This window comes from Pelodiscus sinensis, chromosome 16 (genome assembly GCF_049634645.1).
Source record: "Pelodiscus sinensis isolate JC-2024 chromosome 16, ASM4963464v1, whole genome shotgun sequence".
Classification (NCBI taxonomy): Eukaryota; Metazoa; Chordata; order Testudines; family Trionychidae; genus Pelodiscus; species Pelodiscus sinensis.
Genome location: NC_134726.1, coordinates 23,180,750 through 23,205,471, shown reverse-complemented (window position 1 = coordinate 23,205,471; position 24,722 = coordinate 23,180,750). Strand labels below are relative to the sequence as shown.

The 24,722-nt window shown below is 41.1% G+C and overlaps 1 protein-coding gene across 4 annotated transcripts in view; it reads right to left on the bottom strand.

The window, feature by feature from the left end:
- CYTH3 (cytohesin 3) overlaps window positions 1-24,722 on the bottom strand; it is a 136,612-nt gene that overhangs the window by 24,415 nt on the left and 87,475 nt on the right. For all 4 annotated transcript variants that reach the window (XM_075899498.1, XM_075899499.1, XM_075899500.1 and 1 more), the window contains 4 exons: window positions 17,153-17,235; window positions 14,015-14,079; window positions 13,537-13,603; window positions 1,644-1,762 (listed from right to left, as the gene is read on the bottom strand). In XM_075899498.1, coding sequence (XP_075755613.1) covers window positions 1,644-1,762; window positions 13,537-13,603; window positions 14,015-14,079; window positions 17,153-17,235 — 334 coding nt within the window. The remainder of the gene's footprint in view (window positions 1-1,643; window positions 1,763-13,536; window positions 13,604-14,014; window positions 14,080-17,152; window positions 17,236-24,722) is intronic.

The following is a 24,722-nucleotide window of genomic DNA, read 5'->3' as shown; positions in this document are numbered from 1 at the left end:
TCAGTGGTAATACTGACTCTTTAAACAAGGACTAGTGGTATAACCAAAGATTTGAGAATCTGGCCCTGAAAAGGGCAACAAAGATTATTTCAAGATCAGATGCCAATGTGTGATGCATTTTTCTTAAAAGAGAAGACACATCGAGGACATTATACAAACTCCATTGTAATATGAAGATTAAGTTAATAATGCATAGTGAATCTATAGAGCTATCTATAAAAATCTACATTTTCCATTACTTGTAGTTGAAATATTCAAAAAGATGTTTGAAATGTGCCTTGGAAGTCAAGTTCTCACATTTATACAAACAGCTGAAATTCCTCCATATTGTGCACTTTGTTGCAGTATAGACTTCATTATACTTACTTAATCCTAGGGAGCTATCACTAACTGCAAACTAAGACCCCAATTCTGTACACATATTGAATGTGTGCTTAAAGGGGATATGGCAGAGCAGATCAGTTTACAAAAGTAGGGCCCAATTGACTAGGCTATAAATCTTTAACTGGCATCTGATTTTGATTTTAAAAAATACAGTTATGTCTTTTCAATCAGAAAGATTAGTTTACAGGTTTTACCAGCAATATAATCTTGTAGCTGATTTTTTTTAAATAAATACTTTCTGCACTGCACTTAGGGTTGCCAGATGGTTTAATCAAAAATACTGAACCCGCCACTCCCACCCCACAAAAAAAACAAAAACAAAACATTACTGGGGAAAAAATTCTGTTGAGGAAAAAAAGAGGGAAACCAAAGTTGTTGAACAAACCCTGAGAGTTGTTAAGCAAAAAGAATAAAAAAAACAGCATGGCCCCTTTAAGAAATGCTTTTGAGGCTTTTTGGCCCTAATTGGCTACCAGCGGCCGCCCGCCATCTTGCCTCCCTGTGCCAGGCCGGTCAGCTCCCCTGCGGAACCGGGTAAGCACCCGGGGTTTTCACCTCCTGTCTGAGAAAAAAAATCAGAAAATACCGGACATTTTAGATGTCTGGTATTTTCTGAATTTTTTTTTAAACCGGACAGGAGGCAAAAAATACCAGACTGTCTGGTTCAATACCGGACACCTGGCAACCCTAACTGTACTACAACTGTCATAATCTGCATATTTATTGTGCTGTTCACAATAATAGCTAAGATGCATTTGTCCCTATAGATGCCTATATAAGAGTTATTAACATTAATAGGATATATATGTGCAGGGAAGAAGAAAACACTAAATAAAAACAGCTGACCATCATTAGGTGACGCTTTTTGAATGATGAGTAATTTTCTCATTATCTAGTTATTGACATCACGAAGCATTCTTTGTCTGGGCAGACCATTAAGTCTACTACAAGATTGTTGAAAAAAGATTCCGAAGCCTTCCAGAAGTTGGCATTAAATCTTGCACTATGAACAAATCTCAAACTGTATTTTATTTTTCAGAGTAATGAATTGCAATCAGTTCAGCAATGTGGGATAGTTTCATAATTCCTCAATTTTTAAAAAGGGTTCTTATAGCACAGTGGTTTTACTTCCCAGTATAACTTTTATATTCCTCAAGTTTGGATGTAGCTCATGCAGACAGTGAAAGTAAGAGGGTAAAAAGTGCAACTCTACATATTTAAGCATCCTAAATAACAAAACAAGAAAAAATGCAGTTTACCTTTCACCAAGGTAATCTCCAATTACAGTTTTATTTAGTCCCTCCCCTTTGTAGAGGAACTGAGCAATGTCTTCTGGAGTGTTCTGCAGCAGGTCATTTTCTATAAGAAACTGGATTCCCTAAGAAAAAAATTTAAGAAGAAGAAATATTGTTTCCTTTCACAAATATTTGAATACTGCCCAGAACATTTTGGGATGAGTACACAACTCTATAAATATCCAGACCATTTTCCACATTAAAAAACATGTACACTAAATTATAGAAATAATTTATCTTTTAGGTAATTAAACTAGACATCTCTTCATCCAAGAAATTGTCTACTTGACTGAAGTTACTGATAAGAAAAAGGAAATCCTATGGTTGGAAACAACAGGTGGAAATGTAAATTCTTCAAATATAGAAAGATATTGAATTGAGTGACTATTTCATATTATCCTTACAAAGCAAACTATAAGGGGAGTTATAGCATTTCATAAAATTCATGTCAGTCCACGTTACGGCATTCATGTCAGTCCATGTTACTGCATGAACATGTCAGAAGGAGGGCATAATCCATGAGATGACATAACCAGGAGAGATACAACAACAGAATTTAGTTACCATCATGCTACAAAATAAAGCATCTGTTATAAATTGAAATACCGTGACTGAATGCATTAAGTCATTACTGCAGTAGAAGTTATGATTTCCCATTTTGAGAATGCATGAGAAATCTTCACATTGGGACAGCAATTAATTTGTCACTGCTTGAACTAAACTATTCAAAGAGAATCCCATCATGGTACTTGATCCAAAGCCCAATGAAGTCAATGACAATCTTTCTATTTAATTAAATGAGCATTCAATCAAGCTCATTTGGAGATGGGACAAGGAAATGAGACAGTAAGGTTTTGGCTTTTTTGTCCTCTGAGGCCTTTTTAGCCTTTGTATTTCCTATATATTCTCATGAGATACAGACTCCTTAATATACAATTTCTAGGGAAATCCAGAAGACTTTCTGCAAATAGATGAGGAAAGGACATTTTCAAAAACTGTATTAACATTACAGAAGTCTTATGGAATAAAAGAGGTACAATGCTAATTTTTAAAAGGATACTCAAGTCCCACAGATATTTCTCCAAGACAATATTTCTCTAACAAAATATTAGGGGGCTGCCTATTAATGTGTGTTCACGCCTGTGATTAATGCAGGGCAGAATTAACGCAATAAAAAAATTCATACACATTAATTGCAGGTGTTTCGCGTGCAGCCCAGTATCAGCTGTGCGACGCTGCCCTTTTGAAATGCCATCATGGCATTTCAAAGGGGCAATGCCTTGCGGAGCCCAGGGTCAGCTGGAGTCCCCAGCTGGTGCTGGGCTCCATGCAGCACTGTCCCTTTGAAATGCCATGACGGCATTTCAAAGGGGCAGCGTCGCACAGCTGATCCTGGGCTGCACGTGAAACAGCGTGCAGCATTTCAAAAGGGCAGCATTTCAAAGGGGCAGTGCCGCACAGACCCTGGGATCAGTACTACACACTTTGTATTCTGTGTTGAAATTGAAATCAGTATATTTGAAGATGTAGAAAACATCCACAAATATTTAAATATATAGTATTCTTATTGTTTAACAGTGCAATTAATTGTGATTTTTTTAATCGCACAATTAATCACGATTAATTTTTTAAATCGCTTGACAGCCCTAGAAAATATCTTAATTTTTCTATTACTTTCACAAAATTGATAATAAAATTTTGGGAGAAAGTAGCAATGGAAGCTCCATGGAACCTTGAGGTCCTGAATTCTATCCATATATGGAAGAGTTCAGTAAATTATGAAAATCTTTGCCACTGAAAGTCATCCTGGGATTCCATTTGTTATTTTTAGAGATAAAAGCAAAAATCTTTTCTATTTCTGTAAATGGGTACTGTTTATTGTTCTCCTCCACACTTGGAAGACATCCATCGTCCTTGAAAAGATGGGAAGGGGGGAGGGGGAGACACTGTACTACTTCTAATTTTACTTTCCACTGTCCACAGCCATTAATGGAAGCATGAAAATATTCTTATGGTTGGTTGATTCAGTTTTTGTAATAGAACCCTTACCTGCCTGAAAAGGAGAATCAATTTGCTGACTGCAATCTACTTTAGGTAAACATATTGCCATTCAATCTTGAAGCTTTTTTTAAAGCCAGGAATACTGCTCACTCTCTTGGAGCTTTGCTATTGGAAAATCTTTCAGTGTCACCGTAGAACATTAATGTTAATGGCTAACTCTTTTCAAATTACAAAGACATGATTTCACTGCAAAAAAAATGTGTTTTACCTTATAGTAATAGCAGCTGTGCTTTCTTTAGACATGATACACATGAATTTGCTTGATAGTTGGATGTATTGACTACTTAACTAGACAAAAAGATGTTCCAAAGAGGAGTAAAGGTAGGCAATAAAATGAACTTTTTGCTTTCAAGAATAATTTTGGTGCAGGTCTAAAAAAAGACACTGACAATTAGGAGAGTACTACAAATTAAGGAAGAAATAAGGTTCATCAGGATGCACATATTTTCAGCTTTGAAACAATATCACTATTGAGACCTATAAATCTGTTAAACACTGGGTTGTGCCCACAAAAGCTCATGATACTATTTATATATTTTTGTTAGTTTCTAAGGTGCTTACAGGACCTTAGTTTGTAAGTAAAAAAAACTTAAAAAACAACAAACACAGCTATCCCTCTGAGACTTTTAAACCTATAGGAGCTAGATAGATTCATGGAGTTAGGTCTATCCATGCAGAGCCAAAACTAAGGTTTTCTGCGCCTGGGGCAAGCTATTGAACTGCACACCTCCAGCGCCCACACCTCCCCCGCCCATCCCCCAAAATGATAAAATTCTTAATTTTTTGTATTAGTTTTATTCATTGCACATATATTGAGACTGCAAATTGATGATAGTAAAGATATAAATAAAATAATATTTTAACTTTCTAATTTTTAACGTTGTGTCCCTAAATGTACTGCGCCTGGGGCAAGTGCCCCACTTGCCACACCCTTGTTACCGCTCTGCATCAATGGCTATTAGCCAGGATAGATAGGAATGGTGTCCCTAGCCTCTGTTTGTCTGGAAATTGATGACAGAAGAGGGATCACGTGAGGATTACCTGTTGTGTTCCCTCCCTCTGGGGCATCTGGCATTGACCACTGTTGGCAGAAAGGATACTGGGCTAGATGGACCTTTGGTCTAACCCAGTATGGCCGTTCTTATGTTCTTAAATTCTTATTATGAGTTCTAAAGAACACACTTCAGAAGTGTCATAATTGTGGAGGGGTAAAAGCTGTGCTGATTTTTACCATTTAAATCAGGATTAAAATTGCTGCCATACATTTGGAAGACAAAACTAAACTATTTAAGTAATGCTACAAATTCTTCAGAGGATGACTGAATTTTCTATAATTATTTGGTCAGAAGACTAAGTTTAGTAAAGGAAAGATTTTAAAATGAGCCCTTTTTGAAAAATAGTTTTAAAATCTTAGCTAAATAACTACAATCCCTACAAGCTCCACTGTGCGTGTGTCTCTCATATATATACACACACACACGTTATCTATCTCTCTAAATATAGACATAGACAGACACTTTAGAGTGTCTATCTGTCAGTCCCTTTATTCAATAATTCCTCTTAAACTGTAAGAGCTAGGGCCACCAAATCTGGTATGTAGCTTCCTCTTATCCTAACTTAAGGCAAGGTCAGCATTTGGATGTGCCAGGATAACCAGAAGCACCAGGAAAAGGACTGTTTTCCATAACATGAAAAGGGAGGGGCTGCTGTTCTGAGGGACACAATATGAGAGTGGCTCCTGGGGGCAGCAATCCCACAGAGAACAGCTATCCTACAGTGTCCACTGGGGGGTAGTCGTACCACCAAGGGAGTGGACAGCAGGGCTGGGGTTTTGCCATCTTGCTGGCCACCAAAAAAGATAAGTGGGGCTCTCAGGCCTGAGGTTCCCTTCCCCTGCTCTAAAGCATCTAGCATAGGTACTACCCATTGTTGGAAACACAATATTGGAGTAAGTGGACCACTGGTGTAATCTGCTACGGCACTTGATATGTTCCCATTAGAGACTACAGAATTATGTATTCCCGTGGGGGACATTTTACCATACAGGCTGGAATTAAGGTTTTGCATTCAGGTAGATTGTGAGGAATTCAATATGTGCATTATGGCTGAAATAAAATGACATTTTCTTGTGCAGCACTGGGTAAAGTGGTGCAGTACAAGAGCTGAGATTAGTATCAACTGAATATCAGTTTAACATTATTTTGTTGGTTTTTAATGACTGCATTACTTAAAATTGAATTGGCAAAAATTAAAATTAAGGACACTTCTGCATGCTGGACTAAAAAGTTGACTCTCTCACAGAAGACAGAATAAGTGAAAACTTCCTTTTAGTAAACAAATTATGCAGAAAGCCTACATCCTGAATTGATGGCCTTTCTGTATCTGATATAGCAGTACATTACAACAAATATTATGTGAATGTATGTACAGTTCTTTACAGATGACTGAATGCAGTTATATGCTGTCTTGTTTTTTTGCATTATAAATATTTAACAAGTACAGTAGTTTCATTAGACAATTCTAACTGCATGCTGACAATGGCTAGGTAGGATTAATTATAATCTCCAAAAACAGATTTTAACAATGTATCTACTTTAACTGAAATAAGACATCTCCTCAATCCTACCCTTGTCTTCGTGAAGCTTATCAGGTTTCTTACATTAATAATACCTCTTTCTGCAAACTCAGATCTTCCAAGGAAAAGAAACTACCACCCACAGAAAAAGCTATCTTTAAAATCCCATAAACCAAGATTTGATTTCATTTTCTTTTGTAGCAGAAAAGAGGTGATAAGAACTAAGAAGCAGATAGACAGGAAGAGGAGATCTGTCTGGGACAACAAAAACGTCTGGAAGAAGTGCGTCAAATAGACACTCAGACACATCTGACTCCCACTCTTCACTATTATGTCTCCCCACTGCTAAAACCTCGGTTGACTAATTTCAGACAGGAGACACCTGTATTAGTTTGCCTTCTCCATATAAAATACAATTACCAAAACATATTTATACATTCTCTAGAAACACTAAATATATTTTTCTTAGTCAACTAATAATTTCAATTAAATCAGCTTTGAATTTCAGTTTATACTTTAGAGTTACTCAAAGTTTTATACTTCCCAAGAACTTTTAGAAAATGTGTATCAAGCCTCAGCTGTGATTAGGGATGTTAAAATTAGGTTAATCAACTAATCGAATAGTGATAGAGCGCTTCCGCTTTGAAATGTAGCAAGAGCCCCAGCGGGGACTCTTGTACATTTCAAAGACTGATATGCTGTGTGGAGCCTGGGACCACTGGGGGACTCTCTAAGGCACCCGCAGGCCCCAGGCTCTATGCAGCACTTCCACTTTGAAATGTACAAATCTCTGGCCCTAAGTGCAGGCAGGGTGAGGCAGACAAACAAACAGCAGTTCTTAGTCTAAGTTGGCCCAGGCCCCGGGGCGGGGCAGAGCAGGCAAACAGTTTAGCAGTCACAATCTCAGTCGGTTCAGGCCCTGGCGCAGGGCAGAGCAGAAGAACAAATGGAAGATTGCAGTTTAGGCAGGCCCAGGCCCTGGCCCTTGGACAGGGCAGGGCACAAACAAACAAATAGCAGTGGCGCAGTGAGGAGAGTGGCAGAGGGGGCACCAATTTAGTCCCTTTCTGCTCCTCCTGTCATCCCTCAGCTCGTCTGTTCCTTCTATACCTGCCGCTGGTGGCTGGAGCCTCCCCACCGCCTCTCTGCCCCCAGCCTGACCCTCCTCCATCTCCGCTGGTGGGTTAGCGCATGCAGGTACCTGGCTCCAAACTGGAGGGGGCGGGGGAAGACATGGTACAAGCTCCCCCCACAGGGTTGGGCTCAGATGTGCACCAGGTTTGGGACGCTGCTGCACAGTGGCGGTGGGAGGCAGCGCAAATTTTGCCTTTGCCTCTGAGTGCATAACACCCTTGCTACGCCTCTGGCTCACAGTGTAGTTAGGCCCAGGCTTTGGTGCAGGGCAAATAAGCAATCACAGTTCTCAGGAAGGACCAGGTCCTGGTCCAGGGCAGGGCAGGCAAACACTCACAGTTCCCAAGGCATGTAGGCCCAGGCCAGGGTGCAGGGTGGGGCAGACATATAAATAGCAAGTTTCAGTTCAAGAAGGCCCAGGCCTTGGTGCAGGGTAGGTCAGACACAAACAAAGGTAAGACGGTAAGATGGATAGAAAACTGGCTAGAAGGTCGGGCCCAGCGGGGAATGATCAATGGCTTGATGTCAGGATGGCGGTCGGTTTCTAGCAGAGTGCCCCAAGGTTCGGTTCTAGGACCGGTTTTGTTCCATATCTTTATTAATGACCTGGATGAGGGGATGGATTGCACCCTCAGCAAGTTTGCTGATGACACTAAGCTAGGGGGAAAGGTAGATACACTTGAGGGCAGAGATAGGGTCCAGAGTGACTTAGACAAATTGGAGGATTGGGCCACAAGGAATCTGATGAGGTTCAACAAGGACAAGTGCAGAGTCCTGCACTTGGGACGGAAGAGTCCCAAACATTGTTACAGGCTGGGGACAAACCAGCTAAGTAGTAGTTTTGCAGAAAAGGATCTGGGGATTACAGTGGATGAGAAGCTGGATATGAGTCAACAGAGTGCCCTTGTAGCCAAGAAGGCTAATGGCATTTTAGGTTGCATTAGGGGGAGCATTGCCAGCAGATCCAGAGATGTGATTATTCCCCTTTATTCAGCTCTGTGAGGCCACATCTGGAGTACTGTGTCCAGTTCTGGGTCCCCCACTACAAAAAGGATGTGGACGCATTGGAGAGGGTCCAGCGGCAGGCACCCAAAATGATTAGGGGGTTGGGGCATATGACCTTCGAGGAGAGGCTGAGGGAGTTGGGTCTGTTTAGTCTGCAGAAGCGAAGAGTGAGGGGGGATTTGATAGCAGCCTTCAACTTCCTGAAGGGAGGTTACAAAGAGGATGGAGAAAGGCTGTTCACAGTAGTGATGGATGACAGAACAAGGAACAATGGTCTCAAGTTGCGGTGAGAGAGGTCCAGGTTGGACATTAGGAAAAACTATTTCACTAGGAGAGTGGTGAAGCACTGGAATGGGTCCCTAGAGATTTTTAAGTCTCGGCTTGAGAAAGCCCTGGCTGGGTTGATTTAGTTGGGATCGGTCCTGCCTAGGGTAGGGGGCTGGACTTGATGACCTTCTGAGGTCTCTTCCAGCTCTATGATTCTATGAAAGAAAATTCAAAGGCTACTGTTGCCAGGCTGAAGCAATTATTCTGAGATATGAGTCTCTCCCTTATTGTTTTTGAACCTCTCATATTATTCAGGTCTGTCCCAGACTGCATTTTAGAACTATAAAAAGCCAAAATCTTCATAAATAAAAAAATGAAGAAGCCATACCAAAGATCAATAAGCTGGAGTTAAACAGGCACTTCAAATTGTGCTAATTTACTTCTCAGTCCAGTTTAATGTTAAAAAACTCACAGGACATAAAAGGGCAGTAGTGTTAAATTTAAAATACATGGTGGGGATGCTTATTTTTTGTGCAAGAATATTACTGTATTTTTAAAGTTTTTTAAAAAAAATTTGGTGTTTGTTTCTTGTCAAGTTCTCTGCAGATCTATAGACTGGCCATGAATTTAAGTGACCAGAGACTTTTTTATTGGTTTTTGTCCAAAATGTCCTGTAATATTATTTTTATATCTACATTTTGTGTACTATATCTATCTATCTATCTATCTATCTATCTATCTATCTATCTATCTAGCGATAGATAGATAGATAGATAGATAGATAGATAGATAGATAGATAGATAGATAGATAGATAGATAGATAGATAATACGTAGCTCTTTGCACTCTATCCCCAGCTATTTTGGCTCTTCATTTCTAACTTGCTGGCCACCCCTGAACTATGCCACAGTTATGTTTGTTTACTAGCACTTCAAGTTCTTCCTGCTTATTCCCCATACTTCTTGCATTTATATACAGGTATCTAAGATACAGGCAGTCCCCGACTTACGCGGATCTGACTTATGTCGGATCCGCACTTACGAACGGGGCTCTCTCGCCCCGGAGCTCGCAGGCAGCGGGACCGCCCAGAGCGCAGCGGTCCCGCCACCTCAACCTCCGGGGTGAGAAAAGCTGCTCCGGGTGCCCCTGGTCTGCTGGGGACCGACTCCAGTAGACCAGGGACACCGGGAGCAAAGCCGCAGCGGCGGCGGGGTCCCGCACCTCTGAGGCTTTACCACAGCAAAGCCTCAGAGGCACGGGACCCCTCCGCCTCCCCGGCTTTGCTCCGGGTGTCCCTGGTCTGCTGGGGACCGTCTCCAGCAGACCAGAGGCACCGGGAGCAAAGCGGCAGCGGCGTGCAGGGACCTACCTGGCAGCCCAGCTGTTCTGTCCCAGGCTCGAGATTCAGCCGCTGTTGAAACTGATCAGTCGCTGATTCCAGGAAGCTGGGGGCAGAGCAATTCTGCCTCCAGCTTCCTGTAGAAAGCCCCTGGTCAGTTTCAGCAGCAGCGGCTGAATCTGGAGCCAGTTCCGACTTACATACAAATTCAACTTAAGAACAAACCTATAGTCCCTATCTTGTACGTAACCTGGGGACTGCCTGTACTGATTTAATTTTGCCCCCCAGTTCTGCCTTGTTCCTTCTTTATCTCTGGCCCATCTCCCATGTCTCTATGTTTTTCCACTCACCTGCCCCTGTCAAATGTAATGCTACAAATTCTTCAGAGGATGACTGAATTTTCTATAATTATTTGGTCAGAAGACTAAGTTTAGTATAGGAAAGATTTTAAAATGAGCCCTTTTTGAAAAATAGTTTTAAAATCTTAGCTAAATAACTACAATCCCTACAAGCTCCACTGTGTGTGTGTGTCTCATATACACACACGTTATCTATCTTTCTAAATATAGACATAGACAGACATTTTACAGTGTCTGTCAGTCCCTTTATTCAATAATTCCTCTTAAACTGTAAGAGCTAGGGCCACCAAATCTGGTATGTAGCTTCCTCTTATCCTAACTTAAGGCAAAGTCAGCATTTGGATGTGCCAGGATAACCAGAAGCACCAGGAAAAGGACTGTTTTCCATAACATGAAAAGGGAGGGGCTGCTGTTCTGAGGGACACAATATGAGAGTGGCTCCTGGGGGCAGCAAGCCCACAGAGAACAGCTATCCTACAGTGTCCACAGGGGGGTAGTCGTACCACCAAGAGAGTGTCCAGCAGGGCTGGGGTTTTGCCATCTTGCTGGCCACCAAAAAAGATTAAATCCCTCTTCACTAGGTTAGCCAGTCTGAATCCAAATACTCTCTTTGCCCTCCCTCAAAAGGTGAGCCCCATCCCTGCTTAGCAGTCCTTCTTCCTGGAACAGCATCCGATGATCAAGGAAGTCAAAGCCCCCCTGATGACACCATCTTTGCAGCCAGGCACTCACCTCCAGGATGCACCTGTCTCTGCCTAGGCCCCTACTTTGCCCAGAAAGACTGAAGAGACCACCACCTGTGCTCCAAACTCCTTCACCCATACTCCCCAAGCCCTGAAGTCACTCTTGATCTGCTCGAGGTCAGACCTTGCAGTATCATTAGTGCCAACATGGATGAGTAGCATAGGGTAGTAGTCAGAAGCCCAGAAAATCCTCGACAATCCCTCCGTAATGTCTCAGATAAGGGCCCTGGCAGGCAGCATACCTCCCTGGATGTCACGTCATGGTGACAAATGGGTGCCTCCATTCCCCTCAGAAGAGAGTCTTCAACCACCACTACCCTACATTTACTTCTCACAGTGATGATCATGCAAACTGTTTTCTCTCCTAAGTATGATCAAAACCAATATTCCTGTTGCAACTACAACAAATTACTTCCATGGAAGAGCAACATTTGAAAAGCATTTAATGTATTTTAGTTCCCTTGGATTCAACATGGCACTTGCAAAGACGAGCCAGCACCATGTGAGTACCCAGCTCTTACAGAACACAGATCACAGTTTCAGATGCTGATGTAAACCCGTTTCCCACAGGTGGCCAACACTTACATATGTAGAAATAATTTCACCCACCTATGAAATATAGCCATCACTGCAAGAAAAGTACCTGAAGTCATTTTGCAATTTGGCCACAAACCTTTGAGGAAGTAAAGTAACAGGACACTTGAAAACATAGAACCCCAAAACAAAAGCAGAAAAAATAAACCACTAAAAGATATAAGTTAAGAGAAGAAACTATGGTTTATTAATCTAAGCACGATACTAAAGTACAAAAGAAGAGAGCATTTGTAGGTTGATAATAGCCTAAGTATCACGCAGAGGTGTTAATTGAAAACACTGCTGTTAATGAACCATTAAGTCATCCAAATATACCATGTTTTAGTGCATATAACCCGCGGGTTATACAAAGTTTTGCAAACCCTGCAACGTTCCCTTCCCCCCCCCCGGGGTATACATGTCTGCGGAGTATACAAGTTATTTTTACTTGCCTGGGTGCGAGTGTGGCTTCCCTCCCACAGGCCGGCCAGCTCGCCTGCGCTCTCTGTTCCCCTCTCCCGGAGGAGGGTGGGTTGCACTTGGCTGCGGCTGCACGGAGCCTGGATGTGAGTGCGGCTCCCCTCCTGCAGGCCGGCCAGCAATTACCAGGTACCTTAAAGTAGCATATATAATCCGCGGGCTATACATGTGTGCGGGTTATCTTAGACTTTTTTTTTTAAACCACATTTAGGAAAAACCACGGGTTATGCACGGGTGCGGGTTATATACGGGTGCGGGTTATATACACTAATTTATGGTACTCAAGTTCAACATTCCTGGGAAATCATACCAAAAACTAGGACAGTGATCCTAAGCTTTAAGTAAGGAAGATTTGGAGAGAGGGGAGGGGGAATAAAGGATGTTAATACAGGTATCATTCAGATACTCAAAATCCAATCCTAATAAACTCAGAAAGCAGTAAACAATAAAGCAAGGGAAAAACATAATGGAAATTAGGAAGGGTAAAGAAGAGGAGATCTGAAGAGCAATTAGCCAGGTATGTTAAAAAAACAAGAAATTCTCAGTATACCAGGAAGAGGACATCTGCAAGAGAACTGGCGGTCCAGGACTACGTGGAGGGGAGTGGGGGGGGGGGGCGGGAGGGGGGAGGAACAATTAAGGAAAATAAGGACATTGCAGAAAAGCTAAATGCTGTCTTTATATCGGTCTTAACCCTAGACATACATTTCTTCAAATAATAAGCTAAGAAATATTTTTTTTTAAAGTAATGACGACGTTTCTACTTGCAATTATTTGTACAAGTGCTATTTATGAAAGCACATAATTGCATGTTAACATTTGTGTATATAAATGTAGTTGTTTATATTAACAGTTAACTGTGAGCATAAATTAAAAAATCATACAGGAGACTGCATAATAAAGGGGCTCCAAACTTCTGACCAAATTGTAAAATATTTTTAAAACTAAATTTGGCACATCAACACAAAATATCTCCACCACATGTTATCAGGTTTCTTTGCAAGCATACCACAATGAGTACACTGATTCAATTTTAAATACAGTAGGTAAGTCTGACCATAAGAAAGGTATTTGCTCAGATACATAATTTACTACATGATAACGAAAAGGATAATAGTAATGAGTGGACACAATTAGATTTTGGACACCATTTTCACAGTGATTTTGCATGGCCATAACAGTGTCTTGATGAATGTTTGGGGAATTTTAAAATGCATAATTTAATTTAACTTCCATTAATTACCACCAGTATGGTCTGCATTTGGCAAAAATAAAATCATTAAATAATAACTTAAATCCTGACAAATATAAATTTTTCTACCTTCTTAGGATCCATGTTGAATTTCTTCCTTCCGATAGCTATTTGCTTATTTCTCTGTGTAGTTTTGCTATTCATTTGAAAGAACAAAAAAAAATAATTACCAGCTGCCCTTGCCAAATGGAGTATGCAATAATTTTAAATTATCTCATTTTATTTATATTTTCATCATTATTTTTAATAATTTATTTTTATATGGTCAAAAATCATAGTATCATAAGATATTATCTTCCAAAAAGTGACAACCCAAAATAGTCTATTATTTAACATGTTACACAGAAAGACTTGTTACTTATCACAGCTTCACAAGATAACAGTATTAGCTATGGAAAAGTCTATTAGAATACTAAATAATATAAATTATATAATAATATAAATGTATAAATATCCAGATTTTGGAAATACACACAATTTTTGTTTCCTGTTACTGAAACACCTATGCCAGGATCCTATTACTGAGTGGTTTTTCAGAGTTACTTACTTTTCTTCTACACTAGTCAGATTATCAATTTCTGTCATAACCTCTGCTATTTCAAATTTTAACCTCTGCCAAAAGAAAGAAAAGAAAGTAAGTTAACCAACCTTAATTAAAAAGCATTTTTAAAAATATTCATTCTGCCCCAAATAAATGTTAATGTGATCAATGCAGATTTCATTTTAAGTCAGTAGAGTTGTGAGAGTGTTACACAATCAGAATTTACTAGAATCTGACAAATTAGCATTAACAAGTACAGAGCCCTCTGTTCTAGTCTGAAAACTCGATATGAAAAAGAGGCTCTACTGAAAATCTAACTTGGGACCCTAATAATAATAATGACAATGACTAGATTGACAAGGAAAAGGAGGGAGAAGATGGCCCCATATTATGTGCAAAGATGGTGAGCAAAAAAATCATACTTTTCTAGATGTGCTCCCTACTCTTCTTTTTCATTACTGGCTATTGCAAAAATGTATCATGAGGCAGAATGGTGGTGAGGAGTTTCTGCAATAAATAGCAATGGGATTCTTTGTGCTATCCAAACAAGAATCAATAACAGTTGTGGCTCATTTGGGATATATGGTTTACATTTACACCAGCATTACAGATAGACATTTGTGTCTTGTCACTAGAAGCTGAGTTCTACTCAGACCATTAGCAACTCCCAAAAAGCAACTTGTGTTGAGATTCTCTTTTGACTCTTGATCCAAAATTCATTGCTTAGGGTCATCTTTCCTGGCTACTGATGCCAATTTCTTAAACTTTAATAATATATTTATCTTAATCTTTTTCATAGTCTCATTGCCAATGTTACAAGTATTATAAAGTTTCAGTATGAGAATTCTCTGCTCCAACATCTCAATTCATTATGTCCCACAATCATCTACAATATCTCTTTATATGATATATTTAACTATACAAATGAATGTATGTAGGTACACACACAATATATTATACAGATTCAGGGTAAAATTTTCAAAAGTACTTGAATGATATAGGCCTTGTCTACGCTGGCATGTTTTGGCACCAAAAACTGCATTTTGGTAATAAAATAGTGAGAGCATTTACACTGTGACTTTTGTTAGGAAAAACACCCCATTTTGGCAGCAAAAAACTTCCACCCCTGTGAGAGGCTTTTGTCTTTTCCTCTCCTTTTACTGTCGACAAAGAGCTAGCATGGACTCTGCTATTTGTTTTGTTGAGTGAGCTGGCTTCCGCCAGTGTCCCACAATGCCTGCCCTGATTACTGTGCTCAGTGTTTTGTGATCTCTGCTGCCCTACAGGCATGCACTCCTCCCATTCCAAAGTTTCAGGAAATATCTGACAGCTGAATGAGCTGCTCCCTTTGGGGAACAAAGACCAAATCATTGGAGTGCTTCTGTTCTGCCCTTTATTAGGAACACTGAGGCAGGCAGACTGCTGCTGCAGGGGAAGGAGTGGATATACTGCTGTGCTGTTTTGACATTCCTTAGCATAAAAAGCTCACAGAGCTATGAGGGAATCCCAAGAAGTGTAGGTATCAGCTCTGCCTTCCCACAGCACTGCACTGTGGAATACATACCCACATTTCTTTGCTCTATCACTTGACAGGGTGCTAGCAATAAGGCTTTGAAATTTAACAATGCGAGGCAAAAAAAGTGATTTGTACTGTTTTCAATGCGGTAACTTTTGCATGTCACAAGCACTTTTGTCGCCGAATCTTCCCAGTGTAGACACAGTCTTAGGAGTTTAAGGGCCTGTCTGCACAATTAGTTCATAGCATTCAGGGTGTGAATCTAGTCTACATTAGCCTGCCATAGACCCTTTGACACATTCTTTAATGAGTTTTAATTGATTCCTCTTTGAAACAGGAAGAATTAGATGACAAATCCATCAACAAGCGTGCATCAGCACAGTGCACACGAACAGTTATTCTGCAACAGGGTAGTGCAGAGTACATTTACACCCCAATAGGCCATGAAATCATTCATATAGACAAGCCCTAAATCTCACTGAAAGTAAGATTTAAGTGAGTTACCGTATTTTCCGGCGTATAAGGCGACTGGACGTATAAGACGACCCCCTAATTTTCTAGTCAAAACATAGGTTTTCGCCTATACTCGCCGTATAAGACTACCCCCCCTTAAGAGGCCAACCGGCAGCGCCCCAGCTGCTCTGCCCCAGGGTCCACAACAAAAGCCTGGTCTGCTGGGGGGGGGGGCGCACTAGCTGCGCCCCCCCCCCCCCCCCCAGCAGACCAGGGACACGGAGAGCAAAGCCTCAGAGGTGCGGGACCCCTCCGCCTCCCCGGCTTTGCTCCCGGTGTCCCTGGTCTGCTGGAGACGGTCCCCAGCAGACCGGGGCACCAGGAGCAAAGCCGAAGCGGCGGCAGGGTGCCTCGCTTCTGAGGCTTTGCTCTGGCAAAGCCTCAGAGGCGCGGGACCCCGCTGCGGCTGCGGCTGCGGCTTTGCTCCCGGTGTCCCTGGTCTGCTGGAGACGGTCCCCAGCAGACCAGGGGCACCGGGAGCAAAGCCGCAGCCGCAGCGGGGTGCCACGCCTCTGAGGCTTTGCCAGAGCAAAGCCTCAGAAGCACGGCACCCTGCCGCCGCTTCGGCTTTGCTCCCGGTGCCCCTGGTCTGCTGGGGACCGTCTCCAGCAGACCAGGGACACCGGGAGCAAAGCCTCTGAGGACGCCGGCAGCAGGACAGCCGCGGCGCGTCTGGGCTGTCCCGCTGCCAGCTTCCCCCGAGGCTTTGCTCTGCGTCTTCCTGGTCTGCAGACCAGGGAGACGCGGAGCAGCTTTTCTCGCCCCGGAGTACACGGGCGGCGGGACCGCGAGGTCCCGCAGTCCGTGTCCTCCGGGGCGAGAAAAGCCCCGTTTGTACCTGCAAGTTGGGGACTGCCTGTATGTTTATACCCGGCGTATAAGACGACCCCCAATTTTTGGGGGATGTTTTTTAGTATAAAAAGTCATCTTATACACCGGAAAATACGGTAAGAGCCTAAGCTTTTAATTAACTTTCAAGACACTTAGGTGTTTTTGAAAATTTTACCAAACAATACATAATTATAAATACACCATAACATATTGCTGTAGTACTAAATGTACTGACGTAGTCTTCAGTCATCTTTGCATCTTTACCAGACAGGTTAATTTATTACCTCAATGTCATCAATTAGTTCTTTTTTCCTGCGACGAATGTTTAAAAGTTCTTCTCTCTCTTCTATCGAGAGATCATCTGGTACTGAAAATAAAACAAATGCATGTACGATTAACAATTGCAGACAAATTAATTATCAACAGTATCTATTAATTTGGCTAAGAAAAACAGTTTTTTAAAAAGTAACTGCAGCACTTCTTTAGCTAAAAATATGAGGAAAACATGCATAGCTCCATTACAACTGAACTTTCACTTTTTAAATCAACTTAACTGACTTATCATCACCCCCAAAAGATTCAAGTACTTAAAGAAAGCAATACAACAACTGTTGGATTCATTATCACATAATGGGTCTTATGACGTAGATCTACAGTCAAGAGGCCAAATTCATAAAAGAAATAATTAGAATTACACCAGCTATGGGCCAAAGTTGTTAGAATATTTTCAAAAGGAGATGCCTAAAATTACCCTATTTAGGTTTACAAAATGTAGACTGCCTTGTAAGGTGCATACATTCATCATATCTTTCAGGAAATACTTAAAATATTTATATATAGGCACCTTATGGAGATGTGGACTGAAATCAGCCTCAGGTTACAGGACACAAGTCAAGATTACATTTTATTTGGTTGGTTTGTATCGCAGGTGCAGGAACAAGCAGTAATGATAGCATCTTTAATAACAATTACTTCTATCAGCAGGTAACATTTTTATTCATTGCAAATAAAGACGCAGTTAGAAAATATTAACACACCATCTCACACGTTTCGAAAATAGTTTGCCATATTTAAAATAGCTTCAACTATTTACTTCGCTAAGCTGAAATAAGAGTGCTACGCTGCTGATAAAAATAATTGCTACTGAATGCATATTTCCAGCTGAACCTCAGCCTACCAAGAGCCTCCCACAACCTCCATTGCCCATGTCTGTAAGGCTGGAAATCTGAGGTACTGCTATAGTAACATCTCAGTTGTTTTCTGCGCAATTAGATTTCTCTTTGCTGGGTAGTAAACATCCTAGGGCCAGGGCTGCATCTCATTTGTTTGTACTACACTGAAGACATTGTCATTGCTCAATAAATAACAGTATTCACATGTTCTTCTGATTATCATGTACTGTGGTTAACAGTTTGAATGCTAGCTGTTTTTATTTTCATTTAGATGACAGAGCAGCTTTTCTCTCAAGGTTGTTAAAATGTAACTATTAAAACAATTAGGAAGAGTTCTACCACCAAGTGAGATGCATGACAAATGTAGTAATTTTAAATAGCAAAAGCTTTGTCCTGACCTAATAAACATGCATTTAACAGACTAGAGAGACAAATCAGAAACAAAGATTTGGGTTTAATTTTAAATAAATACATTTGAAATCTGAAGTGTACTGTCTTTTGATAGCTCTGGGGTGGGCAGTACATTTGTAATGGAGAGCCACTCCAATAATTTGGTAAGTGGTCAAGGCTACACCCTTCCATTATATTAATGAAGGAGGTGTGGGATCTGGGAGATAGGTTGGGTGAAGACAAGAGCTGGGGTAAGGGATTGGGGAGTGGGAACTAGGAGGGAGTTTGGGTGAAGGAGGAGATTGTGACCTAGGGTAAAAATGCAGAGGTTTGGGTTGTGATGTGGGACAGGGAATTGGGGTGCAGGGTCTGAGAGAGGGTATGGGTACAGGAGAGGATTCTGACCTAAGGGAGAGGTGTAGGAGGAGGGAGTGCAGGGTCTGGGAGGGGGTGGTAACCTGGGGCAGGAGTGCAGGGGAAGGTGTATGAGAGCTGTAGTGGGGGTACAGAAGGTTTGGGCTACATGGGATAGGGATATAAGAGGGGGCCAGAGGGAGGGCCTGGGGTGCCAGAGGCAGGCTCTGGCTGGGAGATGCTTATCTGGGCAGCTCCCAGCCAGCAGCCCAGTAAGTTCCTTAGTTAGGACCTCTGGTACATGCTCAGAGCAGCTGCAGGAGCCATGTTTGTTTCTTTGAATCAGATGCTATGAGCCCGGGGCATGGGGGAGGAGGGGACGCAGCTACTATTGGCTGGAAACTAACCAATGGGAGATACTGGGGGTGGGGGCACCATGAGAAGCCTCTCCCCCACCCAGGCTCTCAGCATTCAGAGATGCACACAGCCCGCTTTTCTGAGTGCCAAGTGGGAGAGGGCAGGCAGGGAACTGGCTAAGGCTCCTGGCAAGCCAGATCCAGTGACTTGGAGGGCCTGATGTGGCCCACAGGCCATATTTTGCCCTTCCTTGTGATAGCCAATGGTCAAACTCCAGTTATAAAAGCTGACCATCTTCCCCCCTCCCCCCTTCTGTTCTCAATACAAAATTAAAATGACAACATAGCCTATAAGGAAGTACTATCAAGTGATCTCATTTAACTGTTCCAAGTACAAACATTAATATATTACTTTCAATTTAGGAAATGGTCAAATCTTCTATTAAAAGAAAAAAAAAGACCAGAATGTATTGTCCCTATGCTTTTACTCACTGGAAACCCAGCCACTCTTAACATTTCTTTCCAGAACAGATATTGACACTTCTCAAGCACACGGTTATTCATTTTAATCAAGCTTTACAATGATGTATTGTTTTTTACATAGAAGTCTTAAGATTTATAACAGCCAAAAATCTTGAGGTTTTAAATAAGCGGTCTAGGATTCACATACACACACTCTATTTCTCTCCCCTCCCTGATAAAATTAGTTAATTGACAAACTAATACAAGTGAAATGAATGTTACTTAATCTCAACTGTCAAAAAGGTCAAATATTGGAGAAAAGTCAGTTTTTTAGCTGGGTAGTTCGCTCAAGTCTCTCTAAAAGCGTTTTTGTTATGTAATATGGTTCTTCATTTTTACACAGTTTGCTAAAAACATATAATTAGGAAATCACAATTCCAGTAACAACTCAAAGCATTAATTAGATGTTTAATTCTTGAAATCTAATGTCTGATTTTTAATTCAAAGAGTATGAAATATTTAGATATCCTACTTTGCTGCTGCTTTTTATTTCACAGTAAGCTATAAAATCATTGTATTATCTGCCTTTAGGGATGTACAATCCCATTTAATTGAATAACTGGTTAAACATTACATTTAACCAGTTAACCGATTAAAGTGGGTGCAGGCTGGGGTGGGCGCCTCCCCCTACCGCCTGCTGAGGACAGAGTACCCCCTGTATGTGGCTGACTCCTACAGGGGGCTGAAACAGTTCCCTGCCCACGGCAGGTAGGGAACTGCTCCAGCCCCCATTGGTTAACAGTTAACCTGAACCAGTAAGCATCACTCACTAAGGGTGATGCTCACCAGTTAACCTTTCATATCCCTAGCTGCCTTTGAGGTTTTTATTTTATTTTATTTTTACACAGGGGGATGGTGCATTAGTCTTGTTGCAGATTCTCTTTGTAGTTTCGTGTTATCTAGTATCTGACTGAGAAAGTTAGAGAGTCAAATCTCCATTGAAAAAAACCTAATTAAACAAACTGCTGCTCTTAATGGACAGGAATTATGATTGAACAAGGCACTGTATGTTCAGGCTGTCTGGGGCAGGGGGAAAATATTCATTTTTTTAGACCTTCAAATATGTTTGTTCTATTTCATTTATTCATATAGCTCTAGAGCAGCAATACAGATATGCTGTTCCCAGACAGAGACACATCCATGTTGGTATGATTAATGATGTTGCACAAGAAGGAAAGTAAACCAAATTGATGTATATTGTTTCCTGCTGCTCTGGGAAATCAGATATTTTTAGTCTGGCTGGAAAAGGAGAAAAGTCAGCAGGGAAAGAAAATTCTAAAATGGTACTTTAAGACATGTCAATCCTAACTGAGGTCTGGGTAAAGAGGGTGTGAAGAACAGCACACAGCAAAGTGCCGCACTCTAAGTCTGCTCTATGGACACTGATGGCATATTAAATAATCCAAGTTTGCACTAAAGTAGTCCCTAATACACCACAGACTTCCCGTAAGAATGATGTTGGGCAAATCATCAGTTAGGACTTGTCTAGACAATGTTGGGGGGGAGGGAGAGAAATGGGAGTGTAAATCTACAGTGCATTTGTATGGGTGCATCTTCACATCACCCTAAACTCAAAATACAATACTGAAGTTGCACTACACAAATTACATATCTTATTTTGATTGAATTTTGAAATAGGCTATTTCGAAATTTGGCACATCTTCACAACACCTAATTTCCAAATAACATGCTATTTTGAGACATTCCTTAACCCTCAGGGAATGAGGGTTACTGGGATGCTGAAACAATGTGCCCGTTATTTCGAAAAATATTTTGAAATAACAGGTAGCTTGTTAAGACGTGGGGTAGCTGTTTTGGGATGCCTTATGACACATACTAACTCCCTCTACAGCATATTAGGAGTACACTAGGGATGTTAAATATCAGTTAATTGAATAGTCGATTAACCTCATGCATTTTTATCGGTTAGTTGACTATTCTATAGTCCCTAAGGGTGGGGCCAGCAGCCACTGAATCAGAGGCAGCATAGGGTACCAGGTGAGAGCTGGTCCATAAGGGGAGACAGTTTAAAAACCAGCTCCCCTTGTGGACTGGCTGCCTGTCGCCCAGTGCTGCTGCCTCTGATAAAGAGGCAACAGCGCGGGGTGGCAGCAGCCCCTGTCTAAGGCGGTCTGAGCTCATGGACCCAGTGCAAGCTGGAACTGAGCCTGCCCACCAGGCTCCTAATACACTTTAAATGCAGAGCCGCAGCAGGGGTAGTTTTCTACACCTAGCATAAGCCAGAACTGAGCTGGGTTGCTAGCCAGCCTGCTAAAAAATTTACTGGCAAGGGTGGGGGGAGGGAAATGTGTGTAGTCTATAGTATTAACCTAAAAGCTTTTGCTTATCAGTTAAATAGTTAATCTACTACACTATTACATCCCTAGAGTACACCATCAGAGTAGGTCAATGAATACTACAGAACTTTTAGTGCATGGTAGCAGGCTCCATATGGACATTGCAAGGCAGGCTAGCACATTTACACCCCAGATTGCCATCCATTTTCCATATAGAGAAGTCCAGTTCCTCAATTCCTCATCTGTAAAATGGGAAGAACTGTATTTCTGTCCCTCAAAGGAGGATTGTAATAAATGCATTAGAGACTGTGAGGTGCTCAGATATGTTAGATTAAATTAATTAAAAGGTTAATCAGAGATAAAATGTGTAATTTTTCAATGTGAGAAACATCATGCAGTATTTCCCCCGATATTATTCAATTTAAAATAATTAAAGTTACACCAAAAAACAAGTATTTAGATCAAAAGTCACAATGGTGATGTTAGAATTTTTTCAGAACAAAAAGTAGCAGGCAATCTAGTTTAAATTTTTTGAAGGTGCCTGCCACCATGATATTTGCACCACAGACAGTACAAGGTAGACCGTAGTTTATTCTGGAAAGGTAACAGGAGTCACTGTGGTATCAACTTCAAGTGGAATCAGCATCTTTAATAAATTCCTATTTAAAAATAAATACAATTGTGCTTACATAAAAGGTTTTTAAATGTCATCAAGATTTTTGGCATGGAAACTTATTGTGCCTTCACAGCAAGCTGACTAAAACAAACGTAAACGTAGACTTCAAATCCACTGTTACAGCCATTAGACCTCAGTGGTTCCCAATGAACATTCTACTGTCATGATTTCAGGATCTCTAAATAATCCATATATTTTGACCAATAAACGAAGAGACATAAGGTGGGTGAGGTAATATCAGTTACTGGACCAACATCTGTAACTGATACAAACTTTCAAGGTTACACAGCTACGGAACTATATATAGGCATATCTCAGAATATAACATTTCATCTTTGTTCTGTATTACTCATTTTCTAGATATTATCTAGGAGTCATTTCCAAAATTTATGAGGTTCAGCACTTCTGAACAAAGAATACAGAGTGGGAAGAGTGAGGGTGTCCGTTTAAATAATCAAGTCAATCCAATACGGTACTTTCCTGGACTAGTTAATGGAAAAATATTTCAGTATAGTGAGTAAACTGCAACTGTATCACCATATTTTGATATCATCATCACATCTTTATACAAAAGCAGTTTTTCATATTTAAATGTTACCTACTCATGTGACAGATTGTGAGTTCATCTGGAATAACTTGTTTTCATAAAGACTAAATCTTGCAGCTACTAGTAAATGTGAAGTCAATATATAAACTACTTTTAATTGAAGATTATTAACAGGGCGATTCACAGTCCAAGTTATATACTTAGCCAGTTACTAAAGAGATGAAGGCAAATATACAGAAAATAGGAGCTGAGACCATACAGGTTAGCGTTAAATATATATTGCTATTTTTAAAAATAGCACAGCAATTTAAAAAAAAAACAGATTATGCCACTTGGCTCATCTTTCCTCAAATCAACTTAAATGAATTTTCCATAAGTAAACTTTGAACATCACAGGCAGCAAAAAACACCAAGCAGGATCTTTAAGTTACTTTAACTGACAGTACAGTTTTAATACAGATTAATTACATGATTGCTCTTTTTTAAAAAAATCCACATATTTGTGGTTCGGTACAGTTACTCTGATGGAGACAGTGGTATTTTATACTGCAATTTAAATTACAAATACTAAATTAAAATTTCAGAGTGATGCCACCATTACCGCATCTGAGAGAAAACCACCAGTCTTCAGAGACTCCCATCAAATATGCATTTCTCTCTACAAGCCATCCTAAAAGTTGTGAAAACCAAACCACCAGTATTTTTGAATGCTGACAACTTAAAACGTAGTAGCATAAAAATGAACAAAATCCATAAGTCATGTGCAAACCACAACATTTTGTGTTTCTATTTGCCAATGATATCCTTTGCCCTCTTTTGTACTTGGTCTTGTGAAAGCATAACTTCTTGGAAAGGCGGTAAAATCTTGTCTTCATACTTATTTGGTAAGCTCCTGAAAGAACTGCTGAAGCTATTTAAATATTACCTGTTCAACTAATTTTTTGGAGAAAATGGCTTAAAAAATCCTATACACCTTTGTCTGCACATGAAGGAAAGAACTGCAAGAAAACCACTTCAGAAATAATTTAAGTAAGAATCTATTTCAGTACCCTTGAAAATGCAATACAGGCAGTCTCCGGGTTACATACAAGATAGGGACTGTAGCTTTGTTCTTAAGTTGAATCTGTATGTAAGTCGGAACTGGCGTCCAGATTCAGCCGCTGCTGAAACTGACCAGCGGCTGACTACAGGAAGCCCGAGGCAGAGTTGCTCTGCCCAGGGCTTCCTGGAATCAGCCGCTGATCAGTTTCAACAGCAGCTGAATCTGGACGCCTGGGACAGAGCAGCGGGGGCGCTGCCGGGTAGGTCACACCAACCCAGCAGCACCCCCGCTGCTCTACCCCAGATGTCCCCAAGTCAGCTGCTGCTGAAACTGATCAGCGGCACACTACTGGACCAACCCAGCAGAACCCAAGCTGCTCTGCCCCAGGCGTCCTGATTCAGCCGCTGCTGAAACTGACCAGCAACGGCTGAATCAAGACGCCTGGGGCAGAGCAGCTGGGGTGCTGCCGGGTTGGTCCAGTAGCGCTGAGAGCGGCGC